The sequence below is a fragment of the Grampus griseus genome, assembly GCF_964374135.1.
Source record: "Grampus griseus genome assembly, chromosome: 20".
NCBI lineage: Eukaryota > Metazoa > Chordata > Mammalia > Artiodactyla > Delphinidae > Grampus > Grampus griseus.
Window position 1 is genome coordinate 38,583,379 of NC_139014.1, and position 15,836 is coordinate 38,599,214.

The 15,836-nt window shown below is 60.2% G+C and overlaps 1 protein-coding gene across 7 annotated transcripts in view; it reads right to left on the reverse strand.

The window, feature by feature from the left end:
• The window catches only part of TOM1L2 (target of myb1 like 2 membrane trafficking protein), an 81,523-nt gene that overhangs the window by 19,886 nt on the left and 45,801 nt on the right, over positions 1-15,836 (reverse strand). For all 7 annotated transcript variants that reach the window (XR_014298352.1, XM_082679588.1, XM_082679587.1 and 4 more), the window contains exons 3-7: positions 14,090-14,168; positions 10,314-10,463; positions 5,916-6,050; positions 4,561-4,701; positions 2,774-2,890 (exon numbers count right to left, since the gene is read on the reverse strand). Coding sequence is in view for 6 of the 7 variants with exons in the window: in XM_082679588.1 (XP_082535714.1) it covers positions 2,774-2,890; positions 4,561-4,701; positions 5,916-6,050; positions 10,314-10,463; positions 14,090-14,168 (622 nt within the window). In the remaining variant the exon portion in view is untranslated. The remainder of the gene's footprint in view (positions 1-2,773; positions 2,891-4,560; positions 4,702-5,915; positions 6,051-10,313; positions 10,464-14,089; positions 14,169-15,836) is intronic.

Below are 15,836 nucleotides of genomic sequence, written 5' to 3' on the forward strand. Positions count from 1 at the left end.
AGCGAGAGGGGATAAACCATCTGCTACTTGAAGACACAATGTGGGATGGGCCTCCTTCGTCAGCTGAGGGATGGCCGTGAGGGATGCCCATCCTGGGCGTCACTGGATTAATCACGCGTTATCACTAACTGCAGACAGAGCTGGAGAGGCTGATCTGGGGGCGGTGGGGGCACGGCTGCCGGCATCGGGATCTTTAGAGATTCCCAAGGCCGGACTCCCAGGCGCAGCCAAGGGCATAAGGTCCAGCGGACAGAGATGTAGAGTCTCAGGACAGGGAAGACGTGGCTGGACAGCCCGTGAGGGAGGGAGACGGAGGCGGCAGGTTCCCCAGCGCTGCCCCCTGCTCAGAGCCACCGGGCCACCCGAGGGAGGGCAGCCGACAGCCTGCAAGCATGGAAGGACCTGCTACGTGAGGGAGGAACTTGTGTCTGCTCCAGCGGGTGGAGCAGACAGACCGGGGCTGCAGGCACGGTGTGGACGGGCTTCAGTCAGCCGCTTCCCAGCCGGCCAACGGGGGGAGATTACTCCAGGCCCTAAGTCACCTGGCTCATCAGCGGCCAGGCCCAGAGTGAAGCCGGGGATCCCTAGGCCGCAGCTCTTCCTGCCCTGTCGTGCTGCTTCCCAAAGTCTATCCAGGTCATGTGTTTGGAGGCGGAAGTGCCTCCCCAGCCTGTCGCTGAGGATGTTCAGAAACAAGGCAGCACCAGGCATGCTGCCGGCATGGGGAATCAGCACAGGGTGGGGCTGGACAAGCCGCCTCCCAGGTCTCTCCCAGCCCAGAGGGGGACGCTGCTGTGCTCCCTCCGGGGTCCCGCCTCCCCTCGCCCACGCTGCCTGAGTTCCTGCCACGCTGCGAGCCGCGGGTGAGGCCACACCTGCAAGTCCTGTGCGAAGCCCAGGAAGCCGTCTGGACGGACGCAGCCGGCCAGGATGCTGGTCGGCTGCAGCGGCGCGCCCTCGCCGACACCTCCCATTTCCCTCTTCCCATTTCCTCCCAGCAGTTTACACTCAAATCCGCAGCAGCTTCTGTGGGCATGAACACTTGGGCTGGTGACAAATGCATTTATTTCCACTTTGAGCTCTGGGTAGCTTCTGCCCTGAGCAATCTGGCCACCCTCCAGCTCGAGTGAGGGGTCCCAGGGCACAGTCTGATCCCATCCCTTTCCAAGCAGACCGTAGCACTTTCCCACATGCAGCCCCAACCCCTGGGAGATCCTGCTCGGCTGGCTCGAGGAGTGAGGCCAGCGGCCAGGACGGCCGTGTCTGCTTACAGAGCTGCCGGCTCCCGAGTCTCTCGTGCCGAAAGGACAGCCTCCCACTGACACCCAGAACCGTCCTCTCTGTTTGACTTATAAGATAGCAGCGACGTCGGCAGGCTTGGAGTTGGAACAAGACAGAGGGAAGGGAAACGTCATGGGAAGCAACCTATTTTTGAAAACTGAGCTGACGCCAGGAGATCAGGTTCTGTTTGTCTTGGCTGACGGGCTCGTTTAAACACACACGCACACGCAGAGGTGTGTGCTGTCTGGTTGGCCCTGGCTGTCCGCAGGGCTGGCTTTGTTCTGCTGCGCCTGCTACCAGGAACTCAGCTCTGTCCACTGCAAACCCCTGTCAGCAAGAATTCTGGTGCTGACACAGCACAGAGCTGCCTCGAGAGGCCCCTCAGTTCCTGCACTGTTCCTGGACTGATCTCAGTTTCCTGTGCCCGGGGTAACGCCTGGAAGAACCCTGCAGACCGCAGATGGAGGCTGACGCGGCACTGATGGCACACCTGAAGCTGGGCTGCTGCGGGATCTGGTCGCTCGGCGTCCAGAGCAGCCGGAGGGCCCGGACCCAGGTAGGTAGGCTGCCCGCTGTGAGATCCTCCAGAGCGGGGACCACAGCCCACACCCTGGGCAGGTCTCCCCCACCCACACCCTCACCCCCTTAGGGGCTGGAAGGGGGCACGGCAAGCAGCTGCTTGGGACCAGGCCACCCGGGAAGCATGCCCTCCTGGAGGACAGCAGCCAGTGTGGCCCTCAGGGGACCAAGACCGGCTGCCCCGAGGGGCAGGCGTGGGAGGTGCTCCCCGCTGGCCCTCACATTTCACAGCGTCCTCTCCACCCTCCAGGAGGTGCTGCTTCTGCGGGCGGGGCCGCTGCCACTTTCCACCGATGCCAGAGTCTCTGAGACGGTGTCAGGAGAGCTGGGCGCCAGCTCTGGGCATGGCGGACCTGGGGTAGGAACCCTGCAGGCCAGCTCTTTCCGCCTGGCTCCCAGACCTGCAGGTGGCCAGTGAGCCACAGAGCATCCGGAGCCAGGACGTGGGCCACCCTGGCCGGGGACCCTCAGCTTCACCCCAGAAGTCTCAGAAGTGGCTCCCACGAGCAGGAACAGCTCACATGACGTTTGTGACGTCATGTTGGGTGAACAAAGCAACACATAAAATCATACACCTGATATCATCTCAACCCCATGTGAAATAAACATGGAAAAAATGTCTGAAAGAAAATACATCAGAACACCGACAGTGCTTATCTGCGGACGCTGGGGTTAAAGAAAACGATTTTCTTCTTTGTACTTCCTTTCTCTTTCAATGGGCACGTATTTTGCAACTGGCATTTTACAATGAGGAAAAAACGTTTTTAAGGAGAATAAAGAAGAGAGCACCTGGGACTGGCCTCTGACCGCCTCCGGGATGCGTGGGCTGGGCGCGGGCCTCCTCGGACTCGGTCCCTCTAGAGGACAGGCCCCAAACCCCATCCTGCCCAACCCCCGGCCCGGAGGCCCTCACCTGCAGCAGCTCCAGATCGGACGAGTCCTCCTGCCCAGGAACCATCTCCGTTAGCATCTCGGACATGACTTTTGTGTTTCCCCGAACGACGTCCAGTTCGCTCCGCAGCCTGGCGATCTGCGGGGGCCGGGGGAAGTGTGGGGACGGGGTCAGTGAGCCTGCACCAGGTGGACGCGGGCCAGCTCCGTCTGCGTCTGCGCACGGGGGGCGCCGGCAGCTGGCAGCTGGGAGCCCCAGGAAGCGCGGGCAGTGCTGGGTTGGAGCGCGGGGGGAGGGGGCCGAGCGGGGCCTGCAGGGGAAGTGAACCTCTCAGGCCCCGTTTCTGCTCCTTCACGTGGTGGAGAGCGTGGCCCCCGAGGTCCCTGCAGGTCTGGGGTCCTCGACTAGGAACCTCACAGTTGCAGGCTCTGGCCCGGAATCGAGGCTCCAAGCACAGTGACCTCTGAGCCGTGCCTTCCCCACCGGCTCCCCATCCAGGGGTGCCTGTCCCCACTGCCAGCTCCACAGAGCTCCCCAGAGCCGGGACCCGGGCTGCCTCTCCCACAGCAGGGACAGCTCTCTGAGCCTGTGTCCTCACCTGTGCAAAGGTGACCTCACAGGCCAGCCGTGGCCATCCAGGGGCACACCCCGCACTGCCCAGTCGGGTCTGCTGTCTCTCTTCACCGCATTCAGCCCCCTCTCGTCCTGCCCACGTCCCCTCGCCCATCCCAGACCCTCCTTCCAACCGCTCCCGAGCTCCCCCCGGGCGCAGACGGCCAATCAGGGGAGGGTCTCGGTGGCCGTCCAACTGCAAACGCGTCTGCCTTCCCTCTTCCCAGGGCCACCTGGGAGGCCTGGTGCCGGCTGTGGCGGGGGCCCAGGAGGGGCAGCGGTAGTTTCAGCTGCGGCCTCCACCTCCTCCCTGCTCTGGGGATCCCAGGGGGCTTCCTGCCACTGCCCAGCCAGCCCATGACGCCCGGTGGGCAGGAGAGAAGGACCGCCGCCCGGTCTACTGACAGGAGACCGAGGTTAAGCGACCCGGCTGAAGCCTCACCAGGAGCAGCGGGCTGAGCCCAGGCCTGTCCGATCCCAGGCCACCACCTGCCCGGCCGCCCCATCCTCGGGGCCCACAGAGCAGAAATGTGCGCACACTCCGCTAACCGGACACAGTCGCTTGAGCCCTCTGTCTAAATGAGGTTCCATGATAATGAAACTGTCGCAAATAGTAAATGAGAATTTAAAAAACAGAAACAGTGGATGGATTTTCTTTCAAGTCTGACCAATCCTCACTTTTTAACTAATGGAAGTTCTATAGATTCGTCTAAGGACTCGTCTCCAGACTCCTCCAAAAGAATCCAGGTTGGCATTGAGGCAGCATTAGCTCCGCAGGAAATAACTCGGGGAGACTGGGCGTTGCTCGGGACGCAGCAGGACTTGGTCCTTCCTGCAGGCTCCGCCCTGGCCCAGGCTGCCTTCTCTCAGGATAAGTCTAAACCTCTCTGTGGACACCCGAGGCCCTTCACAACTCCGCTGGCTCCCGGGCTTTTGGCCTCACCTCCTGCTGTGATTCTTGCCAGCCCCGCCCCCGCCCCGCCCCGTCCTCCAAACCGCCCACCTGCTGTGCCCGGAGCCCCCCACCTCCCACCTCGAGTGACCACCGCCCTGGACAGCGCGCCCTCAGGAGGGCCGGGCACTTGCACCCGTGTCGCCGACACCCTTCACAGGGCCCGTCTGGGGAGGCCTCCTCTGTCTCCTGGGAGACCGAGGGCAGCGGCAGGCTGGCCTGTGGTCCCTAAGCGTGCACGTACCTGCTCTGAATTGGCCGTGATGGGGCCCGCAGCGCTCAGAGCCGGGGCCTGCGGCACCAAGGAGGAGCCGCTGCTCGTCCTCGGCTGCAGCTGCGACTGGGACTTGGGCATGCTGGTGGCTGGGTCCACCTCCGGGACGCTCTGCACGGCAACGACAAAGCCTTCTGTCCGCCTGGGCCGCCTGGGCCCCCCCACCCCTCCTCCCTCCAAGAACCTCACAGACACCGAGGCGGGCCACAGAGGCAGCCCCCAGCGCAGCCTGTGCGGGCTCTGGCCACCCTCCCACCGTCAGGACCACCTCGGGATCGGAGGGGAGGGCCTGCTGGTAAGTTTTCTAATCAGGAGCCCCCGTTTGGCACCAGAAGGTTACTTTTTGGCCTTTACAAGTGGACTAATAGAAACAGTAATTATGCAATTTACTGAACGTTCTCTGTAACTACAGGAACCGCCACGCTGCTCTGCGTCACGATTCGAAGAATAAAACAGGTTTACTACACAAAGTGCAGCAAGTGGCTTGGAGGGATCATGTGAGAGAAACGCTAGGAAAGCCCAAGTCCTCGTGCTTCCCTCTGGGCCCCTCGTGACCCCTTGAACGTGAGCCGTGCCCACGCGGGAGGCCTGCACGGCACCGCCCCTCAGAGATGGACAAACGGGGCCGTGGTAGAGGAAGCTGGGGTGGGTGCCTCTCCCAGATCCTGAGCCTCCCGGGGCTCTCCCGGGGCAGAAGAGGGCCTGGCTGCCCCCGAAAAGGAAGGATGGCGTTGCCTGGGCACCTTCCCTCCTGAAGCTGCTAGCATGTGGGAGCTGCCCTCAGCGGGCCCTCCGGGGGCTTTGCATCCCAAGGCTGGCGGGAGTCAAGGGTGACCACTCATAGCCCAAAGTAAATTTTAGATCCATGTGACTTGTCCAGTTCAAAAACCCATGAACAGGGACCTCGCCAGCCCCTCGGCGTTGCCGATGTGGAGGTGGGGCTCCTCCGGCCGCCCTGGGAGACGCGGTCCCCACACCAGACGCCTGGGCTCGGGAGAGCAGGTGCCGCGCCCCTCCCAGGATGGCTCCACCTGAGCGGCCATCTCCATGACAGCGTCCACACGGCTCCTTTGTCACCTTCTCCCACAGTTGGGGTGAAAACCGGGGCGGGTGGGGGGTCCCTGAGCCACCAGCCACCAGCCGTCTCTCTCCCGCACCTGGGGCGGGTGGGGGGGTCCCTGAGCCACCAGCCACCAGCCGTGTCTCTCCCGCACCCACTCGTTATCAACAAGAAACGCCCTGGAGCCCTAAGGAGGCTGGTGACAAGCTGCATAATTCAGAGGCTGTCCCTGCAACAGGCCCTTGGGGACGCGGCCGAGGCTCACCCGCTGGGGTGTGTGTATGGGGGACAGCGCGTCCAGGTCGGCCATGGGGAACTCCATGCCCTTCCTCTTCAGCTCTTCGTAAGCGTGCACGACGCCCGTGAGGTCAGGGCTGCTCCGGAAGGCGTCGGCCCACGCCTGGAGGGGAGGAGGGGGCCTGTTAGGGGCGACGGGGCGCTCAGGGCTGCGGCCCAGCCACCCTGCTCCTTCTGCCAGTGCCACCAGGCTGAGCACGAATGAAAGCAAAGCACAGAACTCAGTCCAGCGTGGGGCACAGCCTAGAGCGGAGACGGAGCGACCACACCGAAGCATGGGGCTGAGCCCAGGAGATGTGCCTGGCAACGTGCGGCTGGAGAGGCCGCGCCCGCAGGATGCGCGGGCACAGCGGCGTGGCCTCCACGCTCCGCGCATGAAAGTCCAGGCTGACCCTAGTAGGTCAGGGAGCCGGAGTCCACACTGCCTGGCCGCCCATCCGACGGCCGAGGTGACTGCGGCCGGGGCAGGTGCACCCGCGCTACTCACAGCGCTGGCACCAGGCGCCCGTGTGCGACAGTCCGCTGGGAAGCTCGGCCACTAGCTTCCGTTATGTAAGACACAACACGGGGAGGAAGGAACACATATTTCAAAAGGCTGCCGCTCGTCCCTGATTCAAGGAACTGTTGAAATTTATCTTTAAATTCTGTTCTTTGGAAGTTATAGAAGGTATCAAAAAAGGAAGTTCCTCCAAAGGGCAGCCCCCAAGAGGGGCCCAGAGGACGAGGAACGCCGTCCTGCCTGCAGCTCTGTCGCTGCCACAGGGCCCAGCTGCTTCCCCCCATCTCTGACCAAGAGGGCAGTTTCCAAAAAGCCTCGTTCAGTTTGGCTGCTGCATCTCACTGACCACAAACCCTGCCGTGAGCCTGGCCTCCCGGGGCCTGCTCATCCAACCTGCACATGCAGGGACTTAACGCCCACGTCAGGACAGCCCCTCGTGGTCACACTTCCTCCTGGACGCTGGTGGGGGGCGCGTTTCACTGCCCACGGGGAGGCGGGGAGAAGCAGGCGGCAGTCAGCTCCTCCTGGAGCCGCCTCCGGCCTTCGTTGTTGCAGAAAGACAACAGCTCCAGGGGAGCCCTTTTAACTTATGCTGCCTTCCACCCCCAGCAGACAGACATAAGAAGACCACGACTGTTCTCTCCAGTCGGCGGACACTTCTTGGGGCACCTGTCCAGCAGCGATCAGCAGGCCCCATGGACGGCCCCGCAGGGGGTACACGTGCCCAGCTGAGCAGCTACGGCCTCCTGCTTCAGGAGCCTGGCCCTGGGCCCTCGGAGGGCTGGGCTGCTCTATGGGTAGATGTGGGCCCTGGGTCGCACCCACATGCCAGCCCGGACCAGGGAGCAGGGAGAGCCTGCCTGCTGGGACGGCGCGGACACTCAGAAGGTCTGTCCCCTCCCTGGCCGTCACCCCGGGGCTCTGGGTAGCCTGCCTTGTCATGACCAGCACTGCTCGGCGCGGACACTCAGGAGGTCTGTCCCCTCCCTGGCTGTCACCCCGGGGTTCTGGGTAGCCTGCCTTGTCATGACCAGCACTGCTCGGCGCGGACACTCAGGAGAAGGTCTGTCCCCTCCCTGGCCGTCACCCCGGGGCTCTGGGCGGCCTGCCTTGCCATGACCAGCATGTCCCCTCCCTGGCCGTCACCCCGGGGCTCTGGGTAGCCTTGCCATGACCAGCTCTGCTCTTTGCCCAGGCAGCTGGGGTTGGCATCCGCTATCTAAGCAGCCAAGCAGTCCCGGCTAATCGCCCCCGTCCTGCGCGGGACCCCTGTGCAGTCTGGGTGCGGGGCTGCTAGCAGAGTCTGTGTCCACGGCAGTGCTCTCTACTGACCACACCCCTGACGCCAGCACCTTGGGGGGAAGCACAGGGCGGGAGATGCCGTGTGCCTTGGGCACCTTCCGGGCCGGTGCCCACACCTGTGCCCCCCAGCTGCCGAGTCTCCCGGGGGCACAGAGAAGGCAGTCAGACAGCATTTGTCAAGTCAGAGCGAACATGGCCTCACCGATGCGAAGATTCCTGCTGCAGGGACAGGGGAGCATGGCCACGCAGGCGGCCAGCGGACTGAGGTGACGGTGACAGCGCAGGAGCCCCTCTAGACAGCTGGCCCCGCTGAGAATCACGACCCTGCCTCAGGGGCCGTGGCCTCGGGAGGTCTGCTTCCCCACAAGAAGCCAGGGAGCGGCAGGGCGGTTGCTGTCAGAGCAGAAGGCCTGTCCTGGGAGCTGTGGGTCAGCATCACAGCGCCCGCTCACTGCCCTACGCCCTGCCCCGCCCACCCGTGCCCACGTGTCAGGGGTTGGAAGGCCCAGAGGGAGTTCCGATCTCCTTTCCCCTGGGTCGCACACCAAAGAAAGGACTAAAACCTTATGCAAACATGAGCCATTTGCTCCAGACCCCTCAAGCCTCTCACTGCTGTGGTCTCTCCCGCTGCGGAGCACAGGCTCCGGACACACAGGCTCCGGATGCGCAGGCCCAGCGGCCATGGCTCATGGGCCCAGCCGCTCCGAGGCATGTGGGATCCTCCCAGACCGGGGCACGAACCCACGTGCCCTGCATCGGCAGGCGGACTCTCAACTGCTGCGCCACCAGGGAAGCACTCGACAAAGTTTTAAATCATCCAATTTCAGATCAATAAACAATTGCTGATTTAAACAATGGGTTCCGTTCCCTGGACAAAAGGAAGCTGCTGTGCCGTCCTGCTCGTGCTCCTGGGGTTCTCACTCACAGGGACAGGGTTTCGGGAGCTGCCCATCCACAGAATCTACTGCAAGCCCGGCCACCGGCTCCCTGACACCTCCTGAGAACACAGCCCCCCCCGGCTCCCCCTGCCCCTCCCACCCCCCGCCATCAGCTCCCCTCTTCAGTGGAAAGAAAGAGAATTTTTAGACACTACTCTGGGGGGAGTGCGGGAGGCAGGGATGAGGTTCCTTCACCAGAACCATGTCCTTTCTGTTCTGGAACAACCCCAGGAAGAGGCTGAGGGTGGCGTAGAGCGGGGGGATGTCCCACAAAGGGGACGTCACGGGAGGCCCGCCCTCTGGACAGGCCCCCTCCTCCCGGGCCACCGGGAGCCCTGTCCCTTCCAGAAGGGCCTGCTGCATCTGGCACGCTGTCCTCCTGAAGGGCAGGGTCCCTTGAGCACACGAGCCCGAGGGGGTGTCTTTCCGTGCGGCCCAGGGAGGTGGGGTGGCAGGAGGGCAGCCAGAGGACACGGCTGCCTGGCTGAATGGAGGGATTAGGGGTGGAGGGGAGCGGGGAGGGACGGGCATCCTGACTTCACAGCGGACCAGACGGTGGCAAACGTGCACTGGAAACGCCAGCTCTGTGGGCCACCCTGGGACCACGATGCCTGGGATCGGCGTTCTAGGAAGGTGTCAGAGGGACGGTGGGTGGGGAGCGAGGGGGCCGTGCAAAGAGAGACTTTCTGAAGTCTCCCGTGCCTGTGGGGACACAGGTGCTGGAGACTTCAGAAAAGCTGCAGCCCTCGCCCTCCCAGGGGACCATCAGACCTTAACTTCTCATTTTAAAAGCATATTCAACATGGAAATAACATCACCTTCTTTCCAAGACGGGTTTAAAAAGGCCAACGGGATGCAAAACCTCTGTGCACCCGTCAGACGGGCTATGAGGAAGACGATGGCGAGGACGTGGGACACTAGGACACCTGCTGCAGGCGGGGTGGGGGGGGGCCGCTGGCGGGGGCGCCGCGTGGGAGCAGCCTGGAGGCAGCTCCTCCAGCCCCAGCCGAGCCTTCGGAGGAGGTGGCCCTGGCCGACACCCGGACGGCACCCTCCCGAGAACCGCCCAGCTAAGCTGTTCCCGAAGCCCTGGCCCACAGAAATCAGGAGGCAATAAATGTCTGTTGCTCTAAGCTGCTAAGTCTGGGCTAATTTGTTACCGGACAATGAATAACGAACACGTCCCAAAGTGTCACCTGTGCTCTCGATGCTCCAGGCCTTTGCACACACTGCTCTCTACCTGCCATACCCCTTGCACTCTGACCTTTCCACCCAGCTTGTCACCCCTCAGGGTTCAACAGAATTGTCACGTCCTCAGTGAATCCTGAACACCACCCCCACGACCCCAGAGTTGGCCCCGCCCTGTGGCACGTGGACCCGGCACGTGGCTCCGTTAGGCTCCAGGCCTGTCCCCCACGGGCAGCCGAGGGCCAGGCACCCGGACACAGCCAGCAACGGCCAGGAGAGCCACCGCTGAGGGTGTCATCTCAGCGGGATGAGGGCAAAAAACAAGTGTTTCTCAACCAATATTTAAACCCAGAAGCACCCATCCTTTCCTCCAAATGATGGGGAAGCGTGAGGACTTGCTGCTGGGAGGCCCCGCCTTCCTCTCTCCCCGCCGACCCACCTGGATGAGAGCCAGCACCTTGTCCTGCACGATGGTTGGGGGGTTGCTCTTGGGAGAGATGATTTTGACCAGGACGCCGTCGATGAAATCCCGGTTGGCCACGAGGACGTGGAAGCGGTGGCCACAGTTCTTCACGCACGTCTCCAGCACCTGATGCGGGCGGGATGGAAACAGAGGTCACCCCCAGGGGCCAAGGAGACGCGGCCCCCTCTCCCCACTGCCGACCATCCTGCCGATGGGCTCCTCCAGAGGCAAACCCTTCTGCAGGACACAGGTGGCCCCTTGCTGGCTGGGGTCTCTGGGCCTGCACAGCAGTTGGGCGGCACCGGATCCGCACGAGAAGGGTACTGGGGTCTCAGCGGGGTCAAAACGACCAAGCATCCCTGGAAACGAGCCTCTGGGCTGGTGGCAACAGCCGGTGGATGCGGGCCCTCCCGGGCGGAGCCCACTGGGAGCAGCCTGCGCTGCTGGTGAGTTACTGGACCTGGTCGTGAAGAGGCGAATGCCCCACACGGCCACACAACCCTGCTTCCACAACTGAGACCGGCCGTGACCCGGGTCTCTCACCCCCATATGCGGTTTGTGGCCTTGGCCACATTCGAATCAACTCTGCCCCTCCTTCCTCGTCCGGAAAAGTAAGTTACACAGGCCTCGGCCACTAGAAGAGCACAGCGCTTGTGGGCTCTGAGCAATGGCCAGCGCGGGCTTGAATCTCAGGTCCACTTTCAGGGCCAGTCTGTCTGAGCTCGGCTTCCCTGCCTGCAAAGTGGGCGCGAGTGCCCTGCTGCAGGACTGCAGTTAGGGTGAGCGTGTCTGAAGCGCAGACCTGCCTGGCGGGCCAGTGCAGGAGGACGTGTCACAGGGTTACTGTCCTGGGCCCCCACTGCACGAGCGAGGGGCCTTGAGCTCACAGCACCCACTGGAGGGTCCCTCCAGCCTCGCAGGCAGCTCTCCGGACCCCTTCGCTCTCTGGAAACCCCCTGACCCGGACGATGAGCCGGCCCCTCCCACGCCGGCACCCAGGCCACAGCTGGCTGGTGGGGACTGCCTCCACGGAAGGACGTCACCAGCATCAGGGGACACTGCTGGCCGCCTTGCTTGTCCTCATTCGCCTAAACTAACTGACCACTGGTGACCCCAGGCAGCCACTCCCCGGGGCTAGGGTCTGACAACGGGGCTTTCCCTGGACAAAGCTTGGTCATGGAGAAAGTTCCTAACACTGATGTTAGGAATGTGACTGCATGGCTGACCCAGGGGAGACCCTTTCATGTTGTATGTCATTTCACTCCATCCTCACAACTCATTCACCCTTTTTAAGTGGAGGCTGTTATCCCCTTTTTTTCCCAGAGTTAAAAGGCTTAGAAGGTGAAGAAAGTGGCGTAGGTACAAATTGCTGGTCAGGCCAGAAGCAGGACAGGATCCCCTGCAGCCTCCTCTGAGCCTCCGCCCGCCCTGAGGCACAGGGCCACCCTCCTCCAAGATCAGTGAGTGCCTCAGACGACAGGCAACCACTGCCACACTCTCGTTCCCTCATTCGGTCCTTAAAATGCCCTGGACAGAGGCGGTGGGGCCGCCCGGCAGAGCAGGAGCTGTGGAAGTGCTCCCGGCTGGCAAGCCCACTGCAGGCTGCTCTACCAAAAAGGCAAATCTGTCGCTGTGGGTTGTTGGTCCTGAAACACGGTGGGAACTTTCCTGAATGCAGCTAAGGCCCGCGGAGTAGGCAAACAGCGCCTCCAAGCAGTCAGAGCAGCACTGATGACTGAGCAGGAAGCCCCAGACCTCTGACCAACTCCTATTTGGGGTACATCCTGACAACCTTGGTGGGGGCAGATATGAAGTTAAAAGGCCCTCAGGAAGCAGGAGGACTGTGATGGACGAACAGGGTTAGTTCAAGGACAAGACAGAGAAGCCACGAGAGCAGACGTGAGCCCAGGCAGTGTGTGCCAGGCTGGGCCTCCAGCGGACGAAAGATGGGTCTGCACCTTTCACAAATCTCCCAAAGGCATTACGGGATTTGCAGCAAAGGCCTGACCACATCAAAATAAATAAATACTTAGGAATAAATCTAACCAAGGAGGTGAAGGATCTGTGCCCTGAAAATTACAAGACATTGGTAAGAGAAAGTAAAGACACAAGTAAATGGAAAGGTATCCCATGTTCTCGGATCAGAAGAATTAATACTGTTAAAATGTCCACAGTACCCAAAGCCATCTACAGATTTCACAGAAACAAAAAAAACAATCCTAAAATTCATATGGAACCATAAACGACCCTGAACAGCCAAAACAATCCTGAGAAAGAAGACCACAGTGGGAGACATCACACTTCCTGATTTCAAACTATATTATAAAGTTATAGTAAGCAAAACAGTGTGGTATTAGCATAAAAATAGACACACAGACCAATGGAACAGACCTGAGAGCCCAGAAATAAACCCTCACATATACCGTCAACTAACATTTCACAAGGGAGCCAAGAATACTCAACGGGGAAAGGACAGTCTCTTCAATAAATGATGTTGGGAAAACTAGATATTCACATGCAGAAGAATGAAACTGGACCTCTAACTTACACCAGTCACAAAAATTAATTTGAAACGGTCTAAAGACTTAAATGTAAGACTTAAGGAAACACTAAATGGTGGCCCTCATGCTCTACTACAGGAAGGAAGGAATGGCAGGGCCCACGGTGGAGAGATCTCCATCCCAGGCAGCTACCACGATGCTGGGCATGGAATGGGAGGTGTTTAGATGCCAGGAAAATGGCCTGCGTGCTAAGGGTTCGTGAGTTTTGCCTGTCCCTGGTGATTTCTGTTTCTGAAAACAGTTCATTTTGGGCATCACTGTGGGTTTAGTGAAAGCTGCAGTTGAAATTCTGAGGAAAAAACAAAAGCTTTCAACTCCCTGTTTCTCAACTGGTCTTTTTCTCATTATTCAAACGCCAATTCCCCGGCAGAGAACTCTAATAAGTCTTGGGTTTTCACTTGGGCAAGAAATCCAAACAGTTTCTCTGCTTTAAAAGGAACATGTTATGGCTGTTTTGGATAAACAACCCACTACTCAACCCTACAGGGAGGTCCACATGCTGACCTGTTACAGTTTCTATTAGAGGAACATGTTGTGGCCTGGTTTTTGCCACATTTGAAAAAATGTTAGCTTTCAAGACAGAAATAATACCTGAAGTTGTCCCTTTTAATTTTCTGACATCTGAAAGATGGGCAAAAACCTGGTCTGTTCCTTCCTGAAAGGAGTCACTTGCTGACTTTCCCTAGAACCTCTGCGGCGATGTTCAGTTTTTATCCCATGATCCAGTTGGCACCTCACTAGCTGTGAAGTCTGGGCAAACTTCTGGGCCTCTCCGAGCCTCAGTTTCTGCATCCGTAAAAGCGGACGATGAAACCTATTTAGGAAGGTTTCTGGAAGCATTTGAGTTAACATCTGAAGAGCTAGCCTAGTCTCGGGCAGGTGCTCGGTGGAAGTTGGCACTTTTACAAGGAGGAAGCTGACCCCTAGAGAAGCAGCTGGCCTCAGTGCCTCACAGCAGGCTGCTGGCCCCCGGGGACCCATGCCCAGGCCTGTGGCTTCTCTGCTCTGGGCTTCTGCACCGGACAACACTGCCCGTGCCGCGTACCTGCTGGCTCACCCGTCTCAAAGGGTGGACACACTGGGGCGGCAGCAGGAGGCACAGCTACCCCTAGCAGCGCTCACTCCAGGCTGTCCCCCAGCTGCGGCTCCCGGACGTTCTCCCGCCCTGGGGGAGGGCAGGGGGGCACTCACCGTCAGCGCCAGCATCACCTCTCGGTAGTTCCGGTTCCCGTTGAGCCGCTTCTTCAGGGCTCGAATGGCATCCTTTGGCCTGGAGAATAGACATACGCAGATCCTGCCAATCCCACCGGAGCCCCAGCCTACAGAGTCAGGGCCACTCGTGCCAACTAGCATGTACACGAGGTTACTTGCTACCGCCCGTTTGTAAATGTGAAAGACTGGAAACAAACGAAATGTCTATCAATGTGAATCAGGTTGAATTAAACTGTGCTTATCCATACAACGGAGTACTATGCAGCTGCACAGAAGAATAAACACTCTTAACGCACCAAAAATACAGACTAGCGTCATCTGCAGAGCAGGGCAGAGGGGACGCAGCCATGTGAGCTACAAAAGGACAAGGAATGCCCAGCGCACACACCTTTGCCAGGAGGGGACCCTGGAGGGAGCCGCCCCTGGGGAGGGCGCCAGGGCCGAGGAGGAGGGGCTGTTCCCCAGGTCGCAGGCTGCAGCCCTCTTGAATTCCACATCACGTGCAAGTATGATTTACCCAGAACAATAACCAGCCTGCCACTGGTGGGTTCACTGAAGGGACCCCGCCAGAGAAACACAGGCGAGAACGGCCAGGTCCCTGTGCAGAGCTGGATGTCCAGGTTCCAGGCTCTGTGGAACTCCTTTTTCCCTGAGAAAACTGAAGTCTGCTCAAAACCCTGGGAGCTGTGTGTTTTGGTACCAGATCTGACCCGGCTTCCTGGGGGCCCTGTAGGCAGAGCTGCAGGGTCCTCCAGCTGACAACAGCTCTGTCATATGCCAACTGTCTGCTCTCAGTACACACTCCTGCTGAAACCACAGCCACGCTGGGAGGCGGGTCTCCAGCCAGCCCCTGAGGGCATCTACCTGGCGCAGTGCCCGTGTCTAAGGGTCCCCCGGTGCCCATGGCCCGCTCTGGGGAACCCCGCCCTCTACTATCACAAGTGGGCTCCTGCCGCCCACCCATCAGCAGGCCAGCATAATCTGGGTCTTTCCTAAAGTGAAGGTTCATAAATCGGGGCCTCCTATTCCGACAGTTTGGAAATACAATCTATTTACCAGGACTTTCCTGGTGGTGCAGTGGTTGAGAGTCCGCCTGCCAATGCAGGGGACACGGGTTCGAGCCCTGGTCTGGGAAGATCCCACATGCTGCAGAGCAACGAAGCCCATGCACCACAGCTACTGAGCCTGCACTCTAGAGTCGGCGAGCCACAACTACTGAGCCTGCGCGCCTAGAGCCCGTGCTTCACAACAAGAGAAGCCACCGCAATGAGAAGCCCGTGCACCGCAAAGGAGAGTAGCCCCCTCCCGCCGTGACTAGAGAAAGCCTGTGCCCAGAAACAAAGACAAAAAAAAAAAAATACTCTCAAGAAGTGTGTGAGGGAGCTGGGGAAGGAGAGGGGAGCAGCTCTGCCAATCAGCCCAATTTCAACAGAAACACACAGAAGCAAGGCGAGGCTTCTAGAAGGAATAAACAGACCCGAGTCACCTGAAGCATGGCTTCCCCGCGGAACTTCTCGGCTCCCTGGGGAGGGGTCCCTGCCAGGTGTGTTTGCAGTGTGGCTGCAGTTCCCAAACAGGGGTGCTGATTTCTGCAAACATGGGGCTCGACAGGCTCTCGGCTTTGAGGACTTGGTGGCCTGGGGCTGATGAAGGTCAGCAGCCGCCGGCCAGGAGCGGGGACTGATTTCCTGTCTCAAAGGCCCCGCCGGGCATGCTCTCATCCCTC